Genomic DNA, 23,305 nt, shown 5'->3' with positions numbered 1-23,305 from the left:
GGCAGGACCCGCCCCGCCTCGCCCCGCCCACCGCCGTGCCGTGCGCGTCATCCCGCCTCCCCTCTTGGATTGGCCGCCGCCGCGGCCCTCGGCCTTTCTAATATGGCGGCGCCCAGCGGAGCGGCGAGCTGTGAGGACTTCGCCGAGTTTCAGGTAACCCGCCTCGGGCTGGGGAGGGGGGGGGAGCGAGGGGGGAGAGAGAAGAGCGCTCCCGCCGACTCCTCATCTTCATCCTCCTCCTCATGGAAACGCTGCGCGGCCCCGAGGGAGCGCGGGCGGGCGGCGAGGTCACCCCTCCCCACAGCGATCGGGATGCGGCGGGAAGGGGAAGGGGGTGGGGGGGCAAGGGTCCGGCCTTCTCCTCAGCACCAGCGGCGGGAGCGCGGTGGTCTCTGACAGGGAGGGAGGCCGGGGGGGGGAAGGAATCCCCTTCCTGGGGGGGTCCCGCGGCGTCGGCGCCTTCTTGTTGTTTAAGGGAAGGCGAAGTATGGCGCGGGTCTTCGTGTGAGGGGGTCGGCGGAGGTGGGGGCACCTCACCTCTTCTTAAACATCTTCCCCCCTTCCCTCCCTTCAAAACCGTGTTTGTTTTGGTTTGTTTTTTTTTTTTTTTAAATTTGAAGTTTGCCGTTTTGCTGCAGGTCGTGCCCAGTTTGCCGCCTGGAAGAGTTAACGGGAGGGGAAGGGGCCTTGGGGAGGGTGGGTGGGTTTCCTGAGGGAATCGGGGCGAGCAGGGCCGGGGGGGGGCTCGGGGCCTTGTTAGTTACTCAGCACTGACTAGTTCTGACCCTCCCACGTCAGCCTTCGCTGCTAAGGAGAGTAGTTGGTTTGCAGCGCATACCCCTGTACAGAAACGGTTCGTTTGGTGCGGGGTCTTTTTGCTGTTTGTAAGCAGTCTACTTAGTTTTCTATTAAAAGGCTTAATCGTGCAAATTTTCTTGTAGTAGGCTTTTCTCAGAGATATAAGCAAACTTTTTTAATTTTTTTTTTTTTTTTTAATACAGGAGTTGCTCAGGGTGATGAGGACGATCGATGACAGAATCGTCCATGAATTAAACACTACGATTCCAACGGCTTCCTTTGTGGGGAAAATTGATGCCGGCCAGACGTGTAAAGAGCTGTACCAGTCTGTGAGTGTGTGCTCCTTCAACTTTCAGCACAATTCCTGATGTTTTATTAATGTGCAGTGACCAGTAAAGCATCCTCAGTTTTTAAGGAAACCACTGCCTTTATATGTCATGCTTTATGTGTCTGTAACTGACATGCTTGACAACTCTACGCTTCTAAACCACATGCATGTAACAGCTACTTCAGTTTAAAACCACGTGGGGAACTTAATTTGTTCCGCAATACTGATCCTTCAAGGTACAGTGCGTTAGCCTAGCCCACTTCTTTCTTTTAAAAATGGGTGCTAGCATGCTTTTTGTGCTACTTTACAAGACTCCTGCTCATGTGTATCTTTGGCTTTTGATCAGGTTGGTAGCTGCTGCTCAAAGCAGTGTTGCTTCCAACATCTGAACTATAGAGTCAAAGGGATTTCTATAGGCACAGCAATACCTTGACTTTAGAAAGTCTCTCTTTTAACTTGTAACTCAGAGGGTTTTATTCTCTGCTGAGTTGTTGTGACGTTCTTTCTTTCCCCACTTAGTTGATGGATGCTCACACCAGCAGAGAGAGAATCATCAAAAACTGCATTGCTCAGACTTCCAGTGTAGTGAAAACTCTCAGAGAAGAGAGGGAAAAGGCCCAGGATGACGTAGCGTTATTAAAGCAACTCAGGAAAGAGCAGACGAAGGTGAGTGGTGGAGCTTTTTAGAGATCGCTTAGAGAGGAAGAAGAGGGTATCTTTCCCAAATGGAAAGACCAGTGTGATGGAGAGAACCTGGAGTGGATCCTGACTCAGGCAGTATTCTCCGAGGTTCTTGTTGGCTGGGTTTGTGAGAACCATTTCCCCTAGCCCTCAAGACAGAGTAGCTTTTATCCTGCAAGTGGAGCATTTTCTGAGATCCTATTACACAAATGCTGTAGAAAAACATGTGTACTTCCCCATGGTGGACTCTAACCTTTGCTGACTAACACCACGTAGTGTACAATTTACCTGGGGCTTGCTTGGTCCTTTCAGAATGCCTGAAGGTTCATTTTGTCTTTGAGATTTTGTAAAACGAGTATATCTTACTCAGTGTGTTAACTGGAGTTCCCGTCCTCTATAAGGAGCTACCAGGCAACCTTGAATTCCACTGAACCAACTTTTTTGTTGTTTAGTATTTCTTGGATTAATTTTTTGAGTACCTTGTGATGGTGTGAGAGAGACTTCTGGGTTTGCATAAGGAATTTTAACGTGCAAAACATCCTGTCAACCTTCTGGCCTCTGGACGGAAAGTGTACTTTGCCAGAGGTGATCTAGACAGAGTATCAGAAGTGGAGAAAGGAACCCCGCTGACGTTCTTGCTGCCATTCCAGGGCCCCCTTTGTAGGGGAAGGGATACTGCAGGTGTAGCTCTAGGAGTGGAGATTAGTAGGGATGTGAACTCTTCCATTGATTTCTCTTCCAGACCTGCCTCTGTATGGCTCATGTTCCATACCATATGCTTGTAGCACATACCAAATAAGACTGCTTGCTTATTGCTTTTTTTGCATATGCTGCCTAGGTGTATCTGTTGTGTTCAGCAGTTTAGTGAGCCTTCCTCTGTTGAGGGCTGTCTAACCAGGGTTTCTAAAATGGTCCCTTTGAGTTTCCAATGTAGCAGTGAGTTCTTCTTATAACAGCCAGATGTTCTACCATCATATATATATATATACACACACACACACACATACATATATATATATGGCCCTATATCCTGGGCGCAGCTTTCTCTGCTGCGGTCCTATAAGACTTGAAGAGATGGGTCTTGAAATTTTGCTTTTGCGGTGCTGAACTACCTCACTTACCCCTGTACTTCCAAGAGGAGCCTATTGTAGCCCCTGTTTCAAAGAGCAGTTGAAGCAAAAGAGCTTCCTGAGGGGATGATTTGAACTCAATAATCTGATTTTTCCCAGGCATTGAGTGAGTGAACTGTTTGTTCATGTGCTTTTCAGAGAAGTGCTCTGTCCTGAGCTCAGATTTAAAGAACCGGGTGGCAGCAAGTGGTTTTATTCTTCAGGCCTCACTTATGGAACTGCTAACAAGCATCCATCTTAGTTTGGAAAACTACAATGGTAGCTTAGTATTTCCTATGAATTTTGTTTGCAGAGCCAGTTCTTTAAATGATTTAATTACTGAGCCCCAAACCTATCACTGAAACCACTAGGAGGATCACAATGATAATGTTTAATAATTGGAGGTGATTTCAAGTCTTAAAAGCAATCCATGATTTGGAAACATCCCAGAAATCTTTTGATGAAATGATCTCAAATTTGCACTTGGACTTTGAGGTGTCCATAGGGTGCCTGCTTCCTCCTACATTTAAGATCATGCATTTCAAATGTATATTCACTTGGTTGCAATCTTGTTGTGTTTCTCTCAGCCTGCTAATGGTACAAATTGGAGGACTTTGTCCAAAATTATTACTTTGGGGTCATTGAATAAGAAAACTTGGAGTAGTGTCAGTCTAGCTGTCACTTCTTTTAATCCACGTACATTAAAACATCACTTGATTATTGTATTAATTTGTTATCATCTTAGTTTACTTGAATGAGGTGTCATAAAATATCCAACCAAATAAATTCTGGAAATCCAAAACATACAGCATAACGGTTATTAGCTTTATCAAGTGAATTAGTAAAGCTTGTTAAAATATCAGAGCATGTTTTAAAAACAGCAGCAACCCCCCCTGTATAGCCATGTTGACTGATACTATATTGCTGTTCAGGTCTGCAACTCTAAGGAAAAGGCTAAAATAGTAGTTTTGCTTAGGCTTGGCTTCAGAGGCAATTGATGTCACAGTCCAGATGATCATAAACCTATTCACATACTCCAGCAGGAAAAACCTTTCTTTGAACTGCTACAGATCTTCTGAGTGGTTATTTTATAGAGACTAATCCTGGTCATCTAGTTACTCTGTGGATGTTGGATTGTCATTTCAAACAGTTTGAAGTCCCGTTGAGTAGGTAAAAGTCCATCCAACAACTGTAGTAGCTGTGTGTGTCTGGACATCTTACTTGGAAGGTTTTTGATGCAACTGCTGTCTTGGCTTGCACCTGTTCACCATCTCTCTAATTGGAATCATGCATTTAAAATGGATAAGCTCTGATTCTTAGTCTGTTGTGTTAAAGACTGTAACAAAAATACATCCTAAATGTAGGTAGGCAAAAATGGCAGATGGTTTCTTTTATCTGCTACTATTGCTTCAGGGCCTTGTGGCAGGGTCAAATTACCGCAGGTCACCTAAACACATCTGTCATACCTGCCCCTTGGAGTTTCTAATGGGTGCGAAACAAAGAGATTCTTACATTTCTCATGGGTCGAGTGAGTGCTCAAGGACTGTGTATTGTGGTAGTTCTTGCCAGAGCTTTTGCATCTGTGTAAACCTGATTTGTCCTACTGTGATCACATAACATATTAACTGGTTCAGATAGCATGAATATCCGTGATCTGTTCTTGTAGACCCTTTTTTCGTCAGTGCACAGAGTAGGCGGCAAAGGAAGTGGAAAGGATCTCTTTATGATCTTAATTCTAGATCCAGCATCTGAGATCTGTGTTGAGTCCTAGCTTTGCTGCCAGCTCCCTGTATGACTCTAGTAATGCATGTGTGGAAGAATGACAACTCAAGGCTGCAGAGCTAACCCCAGCAGTGGCATTCCCTGTTCCAAGGGCTAGAATTAGGCATAGTTATTTTTGTCTGTGAAGCCATTAATGTTAATCTGTTAATTGCTAGCAAATCTTGATGGGCAATATTTAAGAACTGAGCATTAGTAATCAGGAGCTACTTCTGCCAGGCTTGCATTGTGAGTTTGCCTTCACTGTGCCCTTGCAGACTTCAGTCTGCCCCGAGTATTGGCTGAATGGAAGGGCCAGGCTTTCGGAATGATCACACATGCCCTTCAGTTTGCACCATTGGAGGGGACTTGCATCTAGTACTGGGGTTGTGATCTAGTAAGTTGCAATGGTAGTAAATACTGAAGGCTGCAAGGAGGCCTGTTTGACAATAATCTCTTTATCTGTTACTTTCTGCAGTTGAAATTGATGCAGTCGGAGCTGAATGTTGAAGAAGTGGTAAACGACAGAAGCTGGAAGGTACTCAGTCATTTAAAACAGTGATGATGTTCTGTCCCAACAGACAGCCCTGCACTGGAGGTGCAGGACCAGTGCCTTGTGAGGCAGGTTAATTAGAAATAGGTGAGGGCAGTACTGGGGGAAATGTTTCACATCAGTCATTTCCTCAGTTCTGGATGCGGATATCAAAGCTTTTCAGTTGCACTGCAAAGGAAAGAAAAGCATCTGATTTAGGGGGGAAGAAGGACTGTGGAGTACTCCCTGTCTAGGTCCCTTCCTCTGCCTTGCCCAGTGGCTAAGGACTTTGTAAATTTTTCTGTGGTGGCCTGTCTGAAAAGCTTTGCTGGGCCTCTAACAATGTCAGAGAGATGAGTCTTTCAAATTTGGCTGTGTTTGGTACTGATCGTGCTTCTGAGCAGAGGCCAGAGGAGGATGGGCTGTAGAAGTTGAACCTCTTCCTCATGGAGCTTCTGCAGGCCTGGACTGATGCTCCCTGGTGCAAAGGGCAGCTTGCTGTTGCCCTCCTGTGTCAAGAGAAGGGGCAGATCACCCTCTGGATTGATGGCCCCAGACGCTATCTTGTTATAAAGTGATCTTAACGCTGAGCTTAAATTCTGAGGTTGCTGTATTCTATCACTGCAGCATTTCACATCTAGCATCCGTTTCTGGTTTGTTGTAGCTTTTCAGAGCTTTCAATACTGTATGGAGAGCCTCTTTCCCTCTCTAAATGCAAAAAGGATTTTTGCAAATCTGCAGCTCCCTTTTTAATCTCTACTTCAGGACTTTAGTCCCCTAGATTGCATCAGTGTAAGGGCAATACAGCTTTAAGTCTTGCCTATTCTTGGAGGTCTAGTCACCACAATACAGCTGAATGCAGGCTGATTAGACGAACGTTTACAGTTTTCCACATATGCTTTGCCGTCAGTACTACCTCTGTACTGTCTGAAAAAGCTAATCATACCCTTAAGCTTAATGAATTTTAAACCAGCTCCGATGTAACTAAGCAACGCCACAGCCTTAACAATATGCTGCAGGTCACCAGTGGCAAATATTTTATGACGAGTCTGCTATAGGGGAACAAACCCTGCCCCCAATCTTCATTCCAAAGCCCAGAGTTGGCACCAAACTTAGCACTGATGCCAGTGATGTCCTGTAGCTGCATTAAGCTTTTGCTAGTGACAGAAATGTCTAATTTTTCCTGAAGATGGAGATGGAGAGTTCATGAACAGTGAGGTACGCGTGGTGCAGGGATATTTTAGCCTGCTAGTGTTTAGAGTAGGGCTTGAAGAGGAAGTTTTTCTGGGTTTTATCTCTAGCTCTGCTATTGTCACCCTCTGAATATAGACATAAATGTCTCATTTAGTTGCCTATAAAAAATATGTCACTGAAGGAATTGGAACCAACCGGTCATAGTTGTGGACCGAATGCAGTTTATTACATGGGAGTAGTTATTTGTTTGCAGGTGAGGACCTCCACTCTTTTTTTACTATTGCAGACTTTTAGTTGGAACGTACACTTATGTATTTACGTTAACCTTAACCAACAGAAAACTGATTGGAAAAATCTGATTAGGAAATGGTTATTTTCAAACACTTACTCTGGGTAGCTGTAGCAATAGTGGCATACAGAAAGATGCTGCTTTATAGAAGTGCATGCAGTGGAATTTTGTTTGGCTGATACCAAACAGGGAATTGACTTCCAAAACAAGACACTTGCATTAGTCTCTGTACAGCACCTGCACACTGGAGTTTATCCTTGGAGTGTTTTGTATTAATATGTAAAAGACAGCAAAATCAAACTGCTGCATAGCAAAGTGAGTGTTAAGTTTTCTCAGGCAGTGTTTTTCCTGTCTGAAAAATGAGAGTAGCACTTCACAGGTAGACCAGTGGAGTTAGTTGGCCTGACTAACACGCTGAGATCTGTAGGTCAGTGATCCTAAAAGTAGGCAGCAGTATTAGTAAGATTGCAGTATTGATCTTCCTTCCATAGGCTGCAGAGTTACTATTAAAAATGCTTTAAAAGTTTGCATGATAGCAAGCTGGTGTGTTGTTTGATGCAAGAGACCTTTACAGTGTTTTAGAGTATATTTCCAGTACCTTTTAAGACATATATGCTCTTAAAATGTCTTTGACAGACAATGGACAAAAATGGTGCAATTTGCATAGTATTAAAATGCTTCTGAATGGGAACTCTTTGTGGCTTTTAGTTTCTACAGTTTCCTTCTATCACTTACCTGATCTCAGACCTTTACATACTCTTAACTCTTCCAGAGGTGTCTGTTGCATGTGGTAACGTAGTGGGACAGGCTGGCTGTGTGCATGTGAAACTATATCACAACTTTTGTTTTCTGCAATATGAAGCAGTTTGTAATACATGTCTGTTTCTTAAATTAAATTTGAAAAGAAGTTGAAAATTACTCAAAAATTGTTAAGAATCAATGCTAAAACAAATGCATGCTGCAAACATCACTTTTGCTGAAATTGCCATAGGTTCTGAACTCTGAATAAGATCAGCTGTAGAAGATTCTAGGAAGATACAGTTTAAAATAATGTATTTATATGAAGTGATGCATAACTTATGCAAAATTACAAGACTGCTCACTTTGCATGTGAAGCCAATGGGAGAGTTCATGAAACTTGATATCCTGACGATCACAGGCATTCGGATCTGAAAAGTCCCTGGACAGCTCGCCAAAACGTGCTCTTGCAGGAGTGCTGGTGGGGGAACTAATAACCGCCAGTGCCTCAACTTGGTGCTAGGTGGTGCTCGTGTCGCTTTTCAGGACATGGTGCCGGACAAAGTTTGGAGCCAAACCGATAACTAACTAAATCGCTTGTAAGGAGCACCTGTAACTTTGGTGTGAGCCTATGTGTTGTGCTTTTGATTCAGACTGCCTTACTTTAGTCACATTTATTGGCCCTCCTTAGGGTAAGCAGTCTGCTGGACAAGGCCTGCAGTTCAAGCTAAATAAACATGATCTTCAGTCTCTAGTTCTGTGTGCTTAATTTTACCCAGAGAAGATGCCAGAGGTGAGTGAGGTGAGAGCAGTGTGCCCTTTGCAATAGGAGGGCTGGCAGCATCAGCACCTGCGGTCAGATAACCAAAAGTGTGAACGTGGCTTCCAAGAGCCCTTGCACCTCTTCTTAGCTGTCATGACAATGTAAAATGTGTTTACTCAGGAAAGAGAAGAAACAATGTCCAAATTTGAATGCCAGAGTGAACTTAACAGAACACAGCCGGTCAGGAGCCTTCCACTGATAATTTCCCTCCCTCTTTCAAAAAAAAAAAAAAAAAAAGGCACCAGCATCTTTGATGATAACAGACTACCAGGATTATGAGCCTGCCTTATCTGAGGGAGGAAACTTTTAGTGCTGTGCAGTCCCCCAGCATCAGGCTGCAAACATTGGATTCACTAAAGCCAGGAGAGAAGGTGAATGGAGACAGATGCCTTGGTAAGTACCATTTATTGGTACAGCAGGGCTGGGCAGCTTGAGATGGGTGCTACGTGAAGAGATAGTTGACTGAACTAGCTCTGAAGTTCTGATCATCTCCTGGATGAGGGCTGATTCGCTTTTGCTCTTCTGTTTTGGTGTCTCAGGTATTTAATGAGCGTTGCCGAATTCACTACAAGCCTCCGAAGAGTCAATGATGTGGGGTATTTTCCATCAAGGTGGTCCATAACCATGAGAGCCGAACTGGAAAGAGACCTTGGGTGAGCTGTATTGGGACCCTCCAGAACCAGTAGAACCCAGTCTTGTTTTGTTTTGGACCTACTTAGCTGAAATCTCAAGGTTGAAATGATTCTCCTGTAATTAAGAGAAAACAACTCATCTTTTGTACAAAATATGTGAACAAATGAGTTTTATAGTATTAAAATAATTTTCAAATGGAATGCGAAACTGGCATCTTTCTTGAACTTCTACAGTTACAGCAGTCCTAGAGGGGAAGAAATGGTAAAAACCAGCTCTGAGCAGGGAGGACAGGGCTCTCCCTGAACTGGTGCTTGCTAAACTATGAGTGAATTGGTGTGTTTGCGCAATAATCTACTAAATTCTGAAAGGAAATAAGAATTGCAGAATGATCAGCAAGTGTAGGTTCAGTATCCCTGAAAGTAAGAAGCTACCAGCATTGTTCCGAACTACTCAACACTAGCAGCGTTGGTTCAGAGTTGCATGTGGATACAGGTTTGGCACTGTTCCCACAATGCTGACAGGCAGCATCTGTTGCATACTGTCCTTTGGTCTGCGTTACCAAGTTCTGGATTTTGTCTTTAGATTGGGAACACAGTGTCGATTAAAACCACTTTGGGTTGGATATGATATGTCTCATTCAGGAATGAGACAGTTAACTACCCAGTGACCCTATTTTGTCCCTCCTTCTGAACCTTTAATTCTATAGGTGAATTGCATTTGAACTGAGAAATAGCTGTGCACGCCTGATGCTGTGGATTCTGCCACAGCGATGTATTTAGAAAGCTTTAATGCAACAAACCTGCAGTAACACAGCATTTAAAAGTGGCTAAGTACGAGGAAAGCAGCATTGCTGTAATTATACCTTGATTTTTTACTAACTCTAATGGGCTGACAGTCAAATGACAAGGTCTGCTGGGTTGCCAGCTGGTTTTATTACTTAGTGATATGTCTTTAAGAACCATTGAACTTGAACAGAGCCTTAAAAATACAGGCCCCATCTTGCAAACACTTGGAATTCAGTAACCACACTGAAATTACTATATAGTCTCACATTCCTAAAAGCTGTGCATATACGGGGGGTGGGAAGTAAATGGAGGAATGTACCTGTGTTACTGGCAGCTGGCAAAAATCTGTGCAGCATCATCTGTTTTACAGTTGTTTGTCCAGCAGAGACTCAAACTACTTGGTGGCCTTTATTTTTAGGCAGCAGAGTCACTTAGTCTCACTTTTCTTTGACAGTGAGGCAGAAATATATTTTAAGTCTTTGAGGATGTAAATCCTAATGTTCAAACTTCTTTTTTTTTTTTTTCCTTTTTTTCCCAAGGTACTGCAACTGCTCTAAGCAGAACTTTACTCCAGTTGGAGCGCTCGTCTCACTCTTGAAGTATTCTCATTGTTTTTCTGCAACTCTGAAAGCAGAAAACATGTTTGTTCTTCAACTCTTAAATTCTTATAATTGTTTATCCTCGAAGTGGAAATCAAATACTGCTCAGAACTGTGTGCTGAATTGCCAGTAACCTAATTTCTACAGGAGATGGTCCACTAATGAGATGCTGAGAACAGTTAGTTTTGATTTCAAAGGTGGTACTCTTAATACTGACCTCTAATATAGGCGTCTAAAATATTGGTTCTCTCCAGGGCTTGGATCTACAACTGCAGAGACAAATTCTCCTTTTAAGCCAGTTGTATGATAGAAACTTCTGCCAGTGTGTGTAGAGTTGTCATGAATACTCTTGAAATTTAAGCTTGTATTGTATTTCTGTAGAAACTAGAGAATGTAATGAGAATTAATCACTGTCCTCCTCTATCCATCCAGATGTTTGCTCAGCTGTTGTGGGAAAACTTCTTCACTTAAGGACATGCTGTGAAAAATGACCTGTGAAATGGATGTGATATATATGCAGATTATTTTTTTTTTTTGCAGTAGCTCAGCTTAGCATTTGTTATGAGAAAACTATGTAAAAAAAACCCCAACCCCAACATAGCTCTATTTTTCATTTGAACAAAAGGCCAAATGAGTAGATCTATACAAACATGTATGTGAAGAACTTCTCATACCATAAGAAGACTTCTAAGTCCCAAACATCCCTTCTTCAGGTGTTTGCAGCTTGTATACAGAGGGTTGCACTAAGAAGTTGAATTACTCTATTTAGTTTGCTCTGAGCACAGGGGGATATCTTACAGTACATGGCAAATCACCTGGATCAGAGGCTGTTTGAATCTTGCTGTTGAACTTAGTGGAACGTTAAGGTGAGTAACTGGTATTGCATGCCATGCTTTGGGGCACAGGGAAGGAGAAAACGGCTTTGCTATTTTTTGAGTACTTAAGATCTGCCTGTGAAGTGGGATGTTTTGTGATGGTATGTAAATGGCATTGGTATCAGCTGTGGGCCACACTAAACAAAGGCAGGTAAAATCTCTGTGTCTAGTGACCCCTGTCCATTCTAGGATCGTGCTTAGCCTGCGATTGAATCCTGCTTCAACTTTGCCATCAAGGTAGTCACAAAATTACTGGGCTGCTTGATGTCATATGTGAATCAAATAATGGATCCCACAAATACCAAGATTTCATTCTTTTCCTGGTTCTAACTTTTATTTCTGCACGTAAAGGCACTTGAACAAAAAGCACAACTGATGCCCCTGCCCAGAGCCTAGATCTCCTGCAGGTGGCTTGCCCTTCTTCTGGGGCTTTCCAGAAATGGTGAATATAGGTGGGCAGATCTTGCTTGCTTGGAAAGTCCTCTCAAGCATGTACTTTTTATTTCCTTCTGTGAAACAGAAGGAGGTGTGGGTTTTTTCTGGCACTCGGTGCTATTGTCTCATGCAGCCTGTAGGCACTTGAGAATGAAGAAGTAGGTAATCTCTTTACAGAATTTTTTAATGATAGGATTTGTTTGTCTTGAAGCAGACTGAGCAGAAGAGGCTCTTTACTGGTACCACAGGCTCAGCATACGTGTGGATATGGTAACTTTGTGCTGCTGAAGTTCAGGTTTCTGTTAATCCTAGTTGATGTACAATGTCAGAAGTCTTTTGAAATCAGTGGGTAGCAGGAGAGGAAGCCTTTTTTGCAGACTAGCATGTTGAAAGTCAAGGCTGTTACTGTGATGATGACAAATAGATCTTCAATTGGTAGATGGAGGGCTGCTTTCCTTCAGCAGCTCTTAAAATGGTGCAGACCATGTGTCATTTCATCCAGTCACAATTATGTGTCTTGTCACTGTGAAATCAGAAGACTGACCTACTGACTTAGCTTTCACAATAATTTCTACAGAGGTGGCTTAATTTCTGCTTTAAAAATAACTCATAAATAGATAACCCTGGGGTTTGGGTTTTTTTGTTTGCTTGCTTTGTTTTGTTTATGTACTGGTGTTTTTATTGACTATAGCTTCTACTTCTTAAAATTGCTTATATAGGACCAGAGAGTAGTGGCCTGCAAGCTGTAAAGATTTGTTTCTTTATTATTGGAATAGTACATAGTGCAAGATATTACTCAGCTTTAAAACTGTAAAGAGTACTAGTACTGTTCTCCCAGCAGAGATTCTCTAAGTTAACAGCAGTACAGTTATGTGCAGAGAAATTGCCATCTGTGCAAATGGTGAGTGTAGGCTGGAATGGTATGTAATGTCAAACGCGTCTCAGATACTGAAGTGGAGACACTCACTAGCTTGTAGATGTTGTGCAAGAAATGGAATGGGGATGGCTGTTCTTTTCAAGGCAATGTTCCAAATGCTGTTCCATTACATCCAAAGCTTAATGGAGGGAGGTGTAGATGAGGGTTGCCTAGGATAGTGCATAGTCACTGATGATCTTTGATAGCAGGTCTGTGAAACGTCAGCATTTCAAAGTGACTTCATGAACTATGTGTGCAAGATGAGTACTACGTCCCAATCTTAGAAATAGCAGTGGATTTTGCGATGGCCATTAGCACTCCTGTGGAAAGAAAACAGACTGATTGGCCTGTGTAAACTTTAGCGTCAGCTTGCCAACAATTAGTGTTGTTTTCCCTTCCCTTCTGCACAACTCTGTGTGTTCTGGGGGCGGGGGGAAGTTCTTATGCTCTGAAGTAAAAAAACAACAAAAAAACCAGGAATGTGGAGTCCAATGAATGATTTCCACGCAACGTTAACATCTTTAGTTTCACACCTAGAGTTTTTCCAAGATTATAAATTAATCTTCCTGGTCTTTGTGCTCAGTGTATTTCTTACTAATCAGAATCAATAGTTCTCCAGAGGGGTAGTGCTACCTTGGGGATCTTACCAACATCCCTTGCCAGAGGATTTGGTGCATCCTGGTGAGTGGAGAAGTTTATAAAATATCCTGGTTTAGCATTGGTGCTGCATGGTTGTCGGACGCGTTCTGTGGCTTCTGGCCTCAGTAAGGGGAGCTGGCTCTTCCAGTTAGTTAGCTTATCTGTCCTGCTGTGTGAATAAGATGCATGGTAGGAACATGGTGGAAAATGATCAGCATTTGAGTGAGTCAGCAGGGTCTTGTGCAAAAGCTGGAGTTTGAGCTCATCAGCTTGAATTAACTCCATGAATTGGGCTGTGAGGAACTCCTCATCTGGAGCGGTGAATTTGGAGAAAGTGGCAGACTTCCAGTTTTAACACCTCCCATTCCCTTTATTTCCAAGAACTGGGCACATTTTTCTGTTTGTTCAGAAAGATGTTGTCTCAGGACAACTGTCTTTCCTCAAATGCCTTTCATCCACTCCCATAACACTGCTGCTTAAGTTTGGGAAATTCTGCAAGATCCTTATTGGTAACATGCTCCTGAGTTGAGTTTAGGGCCCTTACAGCCCCAATTTCTCAATCTCAGGTCCTTTGAGCCAAGAACAGGCCTTGAAGTTAGATAAGAAGTACTTTTTTATAGTCTGTTGCATCACTTGTCATCTGTGAGGAGGGCCAGTAAGTAGGCTGGCTAGGATGCCAATAAGTCTGTGTTGCATGGTCACCATTGCTGTGGGTTCTTGTTTCTAGCTTGTTTCTAGTGAATTCCCTACTGCTGCTTTCAGCAGAAACGCCCGTTGCTTGTGCGCAGCACATACTCTCATTTCACCCCTCCCATGTACCCACCCTAGGGACTAAAAATTATCTGGTCTGTCGCTACTTCCCTGGTCCTGGCTCTGGAACAACATTCCTCCCATTTGCTGGAGAAGGGGGATGGCAGGATACTGAAGGGGAGTAGTTTTTCTGGGGTCTTGAAGTGTTAGCTCTCCCTTACCGGGTAGGGCTGCTAACAGTTGCTAGCTTTTCTTCAGTAGCTTGCGCGTGTTTTGAACTTAGTCATATTCATGACCATTTATGAATGTACAATGTCATATGTCTGTGACTGTAATTGCAGAATGAATACTTCTGACTATATATTCTGCATGTTACATCTTTCAGCAGTGTGTGAAATTAAAGTACCTTGAAATTAGAACAGCTATTGTGCACACACAACTAATGTAGTGAGAGGGATCGTACTTTGTCTTCCAGGAAATGGCACTAGAGTTTCAATAAAAATGTAAATGGTACTGCATATTCAGTTGTTATTATGATTGCCTGAATGCAACTATAGGTTTGATAGAAAAGAGGCAGAAATAACTTATTTACAGTACTTACCTGAAACTAGGATTTAATTTTTTCCCCTTCTGGTTCTCGTGTTGACCTTGGCACCTTTCTGGTCAGGCAGAGGGAAGTAAATGTCACTGAAAATAAATTGCAATCTGCTCCTATTTCCTGCTTGGTAGGATATTGAGACAATACAATTTCAAGTTGAATGGGACCTGCACTAAGGAAGCTACTGCATGCTTTCTTCTAATCTTGAATGGTGTTGGGAAATACTGGGTGTGACTTTGATCTATTTCCTAAGTGCACAGACTAGTCATCTGTACATGGGTGGAGAGGCAAGAGGTTCTAGTTTCGGCCCAAACCAACTATCTTAAGATGTGGGTGGCTGGAGGCTGTTGTTTGCTTTTCTTATTGACCTCGAGACTATATACACTTAAGGTTTTAGAGTGCTTTTTACATTTAGTATTAGTATTATCAGTGCTTTACATTGCTTTTTCCCCCTGTTTTCCCCATGTCTTTCCTCCTCCAGTTCAGTAATGGTAGGCTCCATATGTTACAGGTCATGTGATTCCATGACACATGTGTATGTATATATACGGGATGCCTGGTGACTCTGCTCAGACTGTGCTAAACTTCCCTCTTCAGAACCACCCATCACTTCAGAGAAGTTACCTGCCACGATGATGCCTGGGGGCTTATCTGAGACCAAGCCTGCTACTCCAGAAGTCCAGCATATCGTTAACCAGGTGAGTTGTGACCTATCTAAAGGCGAATTCTCTCTGTGCAAAGGGCTGAGTCCTGAAGCTCGGGTAAAGGCTGGGAGACCAGATGATGACACTGAACCAGTGTTTAAACTGAAGAAGCTAGTGCTGAAAATGGGAATCTCCTTGATTGCCAGTAAGTATTTTCTTAGCATTCCGCATAGGCAGCGTACAGGTAAGACTGAGGCAAACCACTTCTCTGTGTCATCCTTGTCTGTAGCCAGGCACAGTACTGGCTACCTTTGGTTCATGTTTACATGTAGTTCAAAGACGAGCTCTACTGTGCCAGCACTGAGGTCGCTTGTTTGAAATTAAAGGTGGTGTATTTGAAGGGGGAAGATTCTACCTGGTAGAATTCCTTACTGAAGGACATGGATAGGACAAACCACGTGGCAGTATGCACTAAAAAAAGATATGGGAGAAGGCTATGGACAAACAGCATGTTCTCTACTGGCATCTGGTGTTTTCTAGAGCTACAGCTGTGATGCAGGGGCTGTTGGTGAGCCAGTGGGGCAAGATGGGCTTGGCACAAGGCAGGCAGGGTGAGTCCAGTTGCCGTGGTGGTTGGTTACAGGCAGCGGTCCTGTCCTGGAAGCAGCTGTGTGAACAACACCTCTGTAGATGCTCTAATGCCCTGCAGTGCAGCAGCTTTTAAAAGAGTATAAAGTGTATCCTGAAGTGTGGGAGTGGAACAACATGGCACGTGAAAGCTCCTTTCGTGTCTCCCATCTCACATTCCCATGCTGGGCTGGCTGACTTAGGGAGGTGTTCACATCCTTTTAAGGAACTCAGGGAGTTACACCACCAGTTGATCCACTCAACTGATACAGCTGTTTATTTAAAATGAACACACTTTGATGCCCTTTGTGTTGAGATAAAGTCAGCTTCTTTGCAGAAGCTGCCGTCAGTCACACCCTGCATTATTTTCTGAGCTTTGAAGGCACATGACCCTTGCCCAGATCCTCTAAGCCTTCTTCTGTTGTAGGGCTTTATAAGTCAGCCACAGCTGGGGTTGCCAGAGTGGGGCATGCATACCTGGGGGAGAGCTGGAGTGTGTGTTGGGGGGTGGTGATAACAGGTTTTTAGAGGGGAGATAACTTACTGCAGAACAGAAATAGAAAAGGATTATCTAAAATTGGGGGACACCGATTGAATCGCTTGGGAGCAGTTAACAGTGTTCATCCTATGCTGGCACAAGTAGTTGAAGGAGCAGCACTTGCAGAGATCAGAAATTCCTTTTTACCTATGGAGGGGAGACCCTAGGCAAGGACTTGTGGCACCTTTGTGTATTTGCAATTCTTATTTCCTCACGTGTAAGACAGGGAAGGCAATGTCTCCTGCTAGCTGGGGGCTGTGAAATTTGACTCATGAGTCTGTGAAATATCTTAAGGGCCTCCTTTGAACACTGCTAGGACAGTGTAGCATGCCAGATACTGAGCTGTGTTTTTAATGCTAGGCTGTGTTATGGGTGATCAAAAGATCCCACCCTATTGCAGTGTGTATCAGAGATGAAACCACTGTGCTTAACTGTCAGTGAGTGAACACGCGTTTAGAAATGTGAACATTTGTTTCAGGCTGTGCTAATTCTCACAAAGTACAGGGCAAATACAGAATCTGAAATGCAGATGTACAAATTTTCTGTTCGATTCCTGAAAAGGACTGACTTTAATTTTGGTATTCTTCTGTTCTCAGTAGCTTCAGGAAAATAAAAACAAATTATTCTCTGTTCTTTATTTTCTGCAAGGTGAAATTTTTGCCTTGTGTGCTGAGTGCGGGAGAGCACTCTCCCTGGTCCTCCTTCTTTGAAAAAGCTTATACTCCACTGCAGAGGCTTTGGTGTAGTTCTCTAAAGAAAAGATTCTTGTGGAGACAAACTTTACATTGGGGCAGTCCTGCTTTGCTTCTGGCCAGATAATGGTGTCACCCTTTAATGATGCAATTCTGTGGGATTTTATGCTCTGCTAAGCAGAGAAGCAATTCATATGATTTGAGCAAAGTTGTGAGGAGCATCTGAAGACCTTGAGATGCCCAAGCTCTATCTGCTCTTGGGATTACATAATTATTTACTCACACCTGTGCCTTGTCTATAGTCTTCCTTAGTGAGCTGGGGAATATTTGTTCAGTCTCCTTGTTTTACAGCTGTTTCCTAAAACTGAGGAATGTTTTGGGTTTAAGGAGCTTTTAGATAAGGGCTTAGGAATGTTACATTTTTCCCTCTGAGGATTAAGGAGCTGTCTGCCTGCCTGATTTTACTGAAGGCTCTGTCAATAAATAAGAAGTGGGGGACATAATGGTCAGAGGTTGGGAGAGGTTGTAAAATTGGAGAGAGCTAGCTTTGTTTTGTTTTGTTCTGAGAGAGAAATAACATGTACCAAATGTTGCCACTCAGGAGCATCCTAGGAGCTCCCAGACCCAGCCAGCTGGAAGAGGGTTGGAAATGGAAGTTTCCCTGGTGTGCTAGAGTTAGCAGCTCCCGACTTGAAAGTATAGCTGTCGGTTCCCTGGTACAGAAACCTTGTGGAAGCTGCTTGGAAGAATAGCAGAGTAAGAGATCATGAGGAGCCTGAATATGATGAATTGGATAATTTCTGACTGTCTGGAAGTAGTTGATCTGGATGTTCCTAGCGTGCTTTCCAGGACGTGCCTGCTAGGAAGGAATGCCATGGGGTGGCAGCCAGCTGTAGGTGGATGTGCTGAGAAAGCCAATTAATTCTGTGTGCTTCTGCAAAACAGGCGGGTGGTGAGAAGCCCTGACGTGCTGCTGGCCCCTCCCGGGGGCTGCCTGAGCCGGCTGCCCAGTGACGCTGCGCTTCTCTGCCCGACTTCTGGAATGCATCAGGCCATTAGCATGGGCATCGTGCAGAGGAGAGGCTGTTACCCAGCCTGTAAAAGATTGTTTATGCTTTCTAGATGACAGAAATAAATTTTCAGGTTACATTTGCTGCAGTTGCCTTTCTGTAGGGAATTTGTCTCATCAGATGCAAACAACTATAGTCATGATTTATGTACCAGTGATTGTTTTACACCTCAGACACCTGGCCAGACTTCCACCGCTGCTCACAGCTATCTCCCTCGCTACCCCTCTGCCCTTTCAGCCTAGTAATTATAAGAATATTTCATCTCTGAGAGGACAGTATCACTGTAATTGCTGCTGAACTTAAAACTTGCCCTACATTTTGTGTGTTTCAGGAAAAACTGTTACACTTTTTTTTTTTTAAAAATATATACGTGAAAAGTCTGTAGATGTCTGAACTGTGAATTTTAATATCCACAAGGACTTAAACTGTGTACTGTGCATAAACACATCTACCTGAGCTGTGAGCGTGAATGCTGTCAGCACAGAGCATTGTTTCTTCTGGAACTACATGACTTGCAGCTGCTATGTAGTGAAGGACTGATGATGTCTATGCAGGTCTGGGGGTTGATTTCTGTCTCACAATGTAAAGGTTGTACTTCCAGTTTGGGAGATGGAAGTACGTAGTTTAATCCTGGACCATTAACTTACAGTTGTATATTACGCGGTTCTAGATGTTTGACGTATTTAGTTTAAATTACAGATTTATCTGCAGGGCTTCCACCAGCACTAGAATAACTTTCCGGAACTACTTGATCAGGTGGTTGTCTTGATACTCTCAAATAACCCTGTCTACTGCAAGTCCTTAAAGAAAAACATTAAACAGATCGAGTGCAGCTCTGAGGCTGTGAAACAGAACAGGGTTCTGCAGCCTCCCTGCTGGCATGGGCGGAGGTGTTCCAGGCGAGGGGGGCTGTCCTGCACTGTTGTGTAACTGTGTGCTTGACACAGGGTGTACCCTGCTAAGGAGCACGGATTGGTACCTAGCTCCTTTGACAAAGAATTAAAAGAGCACCAGGTAGCAGTTTCCCCCTACTGAGCAGGAAACAGTTTAGCTGGACAGCTTTCAGGATGGGGAAGAATCGACTAGGCAGTCTAATTCTAACAGGATTTTAAAGAATGCTGGAGGTAATGCTAGGGAAGAGGGCTGGAGGTCTTGGTGTAAACTGAATTATTTTGGGGGTTCTGGGTTTATTTCATTAAGGGCCTCTGTTTGAAAGGATGAAAATTGGAGTGGTAGATGTGAAAGAAAAGCCTAAATATGAACCTGCCAATCGTATTTCTTTTTCTTTCTACAGGTGAAGCCACAATTTGAAAGCAAGGAGAACAAGACATATGACACCTTTAAAGCCATAGTGTATAAGACTCAGGTGGTTGCTGGGATAAACTACTTTATTAAGGTTTGTATATATTATAGAAGGGAGTGCTTTGTAATTAAACAATATAGGTGACTTGTGTAGTGGCTTATAGCAAGAAAGAGAAGCAAATGTAGTAGAAAACCATCTGATGTGACTAATAGAGTCAGGGACTATCTCCAGATGCTTATAAAATCCCTCTGTTTGGCACTACTGTAGAACAGGAATGTAAAAATTTATAAAACAGGCACTGTGCTTCTTCAGATGTGAACGATAACTTTCTTAGGAACATCTTACTCAAAGACTATAGATTGCCTTATCAGCTCAAATTATTTAAATTAGTCATAATTCTGCTCTCCTGTTTCCTTTCAAGGCAAAGTAGCTTTCCTGTTGCCTCTGTGTCCTCTAGTTGTGTTTACTATGATGAATTTGAAGTCAGCCTGAGGATCTGACAGAGAGTTAGGGTGAATTTAATTTAATTCTAAAAAAATTTAATGCAAGCATCTCACAGTCTACTGACTAGTTTTGCATGTAAGCATGTGTGTTGATGTTTTGGTTCTGTGTCATGTGCTGCAGAGGTACAGCCTGCCTGCTAGTTCTTTCTGTATTTTCAAAACCCCCTTTCTGCTGTGGAGGAGAAACAGGTAATGCTTAATCTGGAACCCTCTGATAGTGCCGTTCATCCTCTACTAGAAAACCCTACCCATGGATTTGGGCACCTTTCTGTGAGTAAATTGCATATTTTGCAAGTGAAGGCCGGAGAGCATTGTTTAGTGGCAGGCTGGCTTTCTGGAAGTAGAGTAAACCTTGCATGCGACTGCTGTATCTTAACCCCACACGTGTGCAGACATATGCCTGGTATGATGTGCTCCCTTGACAAGGGTCAGAATCTTTTTATTAAAGAAATGGGCGGGTAGGGTTTGGGGGATAGTATTTCTGCAGAGGCATTATGAGCATTTGCTCCATGCTTCTCATATTTAGTTGGTCCCAGGAAGGACAGAAGCTGCCAAACCTTCTTTTTTCCCAGGTCCTTCCTTAAAATAACTCTTAACAATTATTTCTGCTATGTGGGCACCAGGGGATTGTACTGACAGACGACCTGTTACATGGCTAGTCTGAGTCTTACCTGAATGATGTGTATCATTCCCTTGCTCCTGTGAGATGTGCTTTCACTTTGTAGACGAAGTACTAAGTGATGAAGAGTAACAATTTACAAGAAGGCTGCAGTAAAGCCAGAAGTCATTCCTAGTTGCATTTCTTCCCTTAGTACCATCTTATTGCTGACCTAGCCCATGTAAAATCCTTGTCTGCTGTCCATGCTAAACCTCATGACCAAACTACTCAGAAATGATGATTGACATGTTACTGAACTTGGAAGAAATCCATTTATAACACTGAAAAATGGATGATTTGTCTCTTCTTTCCCAATCTTGCAAGTGACAGGAAACAGTTACTCATTTTAGCGTTACCTGGAAGAAATTCTGTCACAAGATTAATTTATACTTCTGAATTTTCCACATCACTAGTATTTTACCAACAGATTTACAGCTGAGATGTAATCCAGACCGAAACAAACAGTGCCACGTTGCAGCCACTAGAAAGCATATAAAAACCTCTTAGAGCCTAAGGCAGTAAACTTTCTGTTAATACTATATACCTCACACAGTGAGAGTTTAGCACCTGTTGCGCTTGGCTCTGTATGTGTGTGAAATTATGCACAACTTCGTAGCAGGTCGTTATGTGAGGATTTTCTGGTGGGGAAGGTGAGTTTATTTAAAAATTATTTCAGGCACTCACACTCACTCCCACAAGCATCAAGGTGTGTGTCAAGTTGTCTGTTCAGGCGCTGATGTGTTTGCAGTAATTCTGCAGACAAGGGTTCCTGGCTTTCAGGTTGTTATTGCTTCTTAGGACTGTGTGCTGGTTTTGGATAGACCTTTCTGTACCTTATAGGAGCTGACACTGTCTCTGCATCTTGCCCCACCCCTGAGTCATTAAGATTTTTCTCAGTGTCTCTTGTCTCCTACCCTGAGTGTCCCAAGAAGCTGTGAGCTGATGTGCCGGGATCTTGATGTCCGAAATACACCACCATCGAAACCTTTCTCCTCTTGTGCCTTCTGGTCCTTCCACACCCAAGCAGTCCTCTTCATTTTCCATTCACATGAGTCTGAAGGTTTTTATTAGTTTCCTACAGGTGTAGACAGTTTCTCCCACCAGTTACTATCCAGACTTGGGTTAAGAGCTGTTGAAGTAAAAATGGAGATATACCTAACATTTCACTTTCCTGCTGTTTTGGTTTCTAGGTCCAAGTTTGCAATGATGACTATGTCCACTTAAGGGTGTTTGTGAGCCTTCCTCATGAGAACCAAGGTCCCAGCCTTGTCAGTTTTCAGACTGGCAAAACCAGAGATGATCCTCTGACCTACTTCTGAGAGATGAGGAGGAATGGTGCCTCACTTCTGCAAGCTGCATGTGGATTCTGCCTGTTTTAGTAAATGCATGAAAATAAAATAAGTTTTGAAAGCTATTTGTTCATCTGCTGCATGTCACATCTAGCTCTGCTGCCTGGCTGAAGCTTGAGTAGGCTCTGAAATACTATTCAAGGCTGTTTCTGCTACCTGAGGTACTATAGCTGTAAGACAGAGCACACCTATGTCAGCTCCTCTTTCCAAAACACTCAGGCATCCTCTGAAGACAAAACCTGGGCCTCCTGAGTATACTTCAGGCAAACAGGCTAAGTACTTCAGCATTGGCTGCTTGGTTTTGCTTTTTAAGTGCATTAAATACGACCTATTGGACACTCCTCAGAAAGTGTGTGAGATAGATAGATAGATCCATAGATAATTTCTGGCATGGGGGAAGTGAGAAGCCAAACTGTGTCCCCCTCTAAGTGCACCTTCACTGTGTGGGAGCAGGGTAGGGGGCAGGAATGAGCTCCTTGAAGGATTGGGAGGATAGGCCCCTGAGACAGCTGAATCCCAGCATTCAGCCCCTGGAGCAGGGAGTGACCATCCTCACTTAGTGAGTGTGCTTTACTGGAGATCTATGGAGCTCATTCCTTTTTGTTCATTTGTAGCACCAACCACCTGCAAAGAGAGCAGCCTTCAGCTGAGCTCTGAGGTGACAAAGGTAGAAGGCAAGCCCAATCCACAACAAAAAGACTTTCCTGTTAGCACCTGCTCAGGTAGGGGCCTTTGTATTACCTGCCAGGGAGCCTGGGCTCAGGCATAAGACTTTAAATGATTAAATGGGTCTCAGGCCATACCTTGCTTGTATTCATGTTTTGGTGCTGTAGTGAAGGATAGGTATGTAACACTCACAGGCATATCATGCCTAGAAAAAATGTGACACCTGCCCATTTCTCTGCATGCCAGTATCCTAGATCAGATGCTTTAATTCCTCCAAGCATAAAGACAGCCTGTGGCCTCCTGGGAGTAGTCCTTCCCTTGCACATCTAATTAATATAGTTTCCACAAGAGCTCAATCCTGCAGTCTAATGTTACAAATCTTTTAAGATGCAGCAAGTCTTGCATTATTACCACTAACATCCCACAGAGTAGCATTTGGAGGTAATGCTCAGCTTTTTGAACTGTGAAAACACTTCAGGGTGGGAGTTACCAGCACCAAAAAAGACCCTGTGTCTCAAAACCCACTTTATTTTAGCAAAACAAGAAGTGCCATAATAAGCCAGACTTACTCCCTCCCTTTATTTCATATTGGAGGGGGAGTGTGAGGATTTTTCAGGCACTGATATGAGCAAAAGCACGTAAACTCCCCCTAATAATGACGAGACAGAACATGCTCCTAAGCAATGCTGGTTACACACACAGAGCACACCTCCAACAAAAAAAGCCCAGTAACATGCATGCAAGCTCACCATGCCCTCTCCTCTCAAAGCTGCTT

At 43.3% G+C, this 23,305-nt stretch overlaps 2 protein-coding genes across 4 annotated transcripts; both read left to right on the top strand.

The window, feature by feature from the left end:
* Positions 1-7: 7 nt before the first annotated feature.
* CCDC58 (coiled-coil domain containing 58) lies at positions 8-10,851 on the top strand. Of its 3 annotated transcripts, XR_774329.1 has the most exons (6): positions 8-153; positions 1,002-1,127; positions 1,646-1,792; positions 5,153-5,212; positions 8,790-8,903; positions 10,208-10,851. XR_774329.1 is itself a non-coding variant. In XM_010567524.1 (5 exons), the coding sequence occupies exons 1-5, from the start codon at positions 103-105 to the stop codon at positions 8,838-8,840; spliced, it is 435 nt and encodes a 144-aa protein (XP_010565826.1). In that variant the 5' UTR covers positions 8-102; the 3' UTR covers positions 8,841-10,851. The 3 variants fall into 3 exon arrangements, 2 of the variants coding, with proteins under 2 accessions (XP_010565826.1, XP_010565827.1); XM_010567524.1 differs by having other exon boundaries at positions 8,790-10,851; XM_010567525.1 differs by lacking the exon at positions 5,153-5,212 and having other exon boundaries at positions 72-153; positions 8,790-10,851.
* On the top strand, positions 1,728-22,198 carry CSTA (cystatin A (stefin A)). Its single transcript, XM_010567526.1, has 4 exons — positions 1,728-1,792; positions 14,992-15,178; positions 19,346-19,447; positions 21,706-22,198. Exons 2-4 carry the CDS (start codon positions 15,113-15,115, stop codon positions 21,832-21,834), a joined length of 297 nt encoding a protein of 98 aa, XP_010565828.1. The 5' UTR covers positions 1,728-1,792; positions 14,992-15,112; the 3' UTR covers positions 21,835-22,198.
* The last annotated feature ends 1,107 nt before the right edge of the window (positions 22,199-23,305 follow it).

This window comes from Haliaeetus leucocephalus, unplaced genomic scaffold (assembly GCF_000737465.1).
Source record: "Haliaeetus leucocephalus isolate CR32 unplaced genomic scaffold, Haliaeetus_leucocephalus-4.0 Scaffold228, whole genome shotgun sequence".
NCBI lineage: Eukaryota > Metazoa > Chordata > Aves > Accipitriformes > Accipitridae > Haliaeetus > Haliaeetus leucocephalus.
The sequence above is the reverse complement of the archived record's forward strand: the minus strand, read 5'-3'. Positions and strand labels throughout refer to the sequence as shown.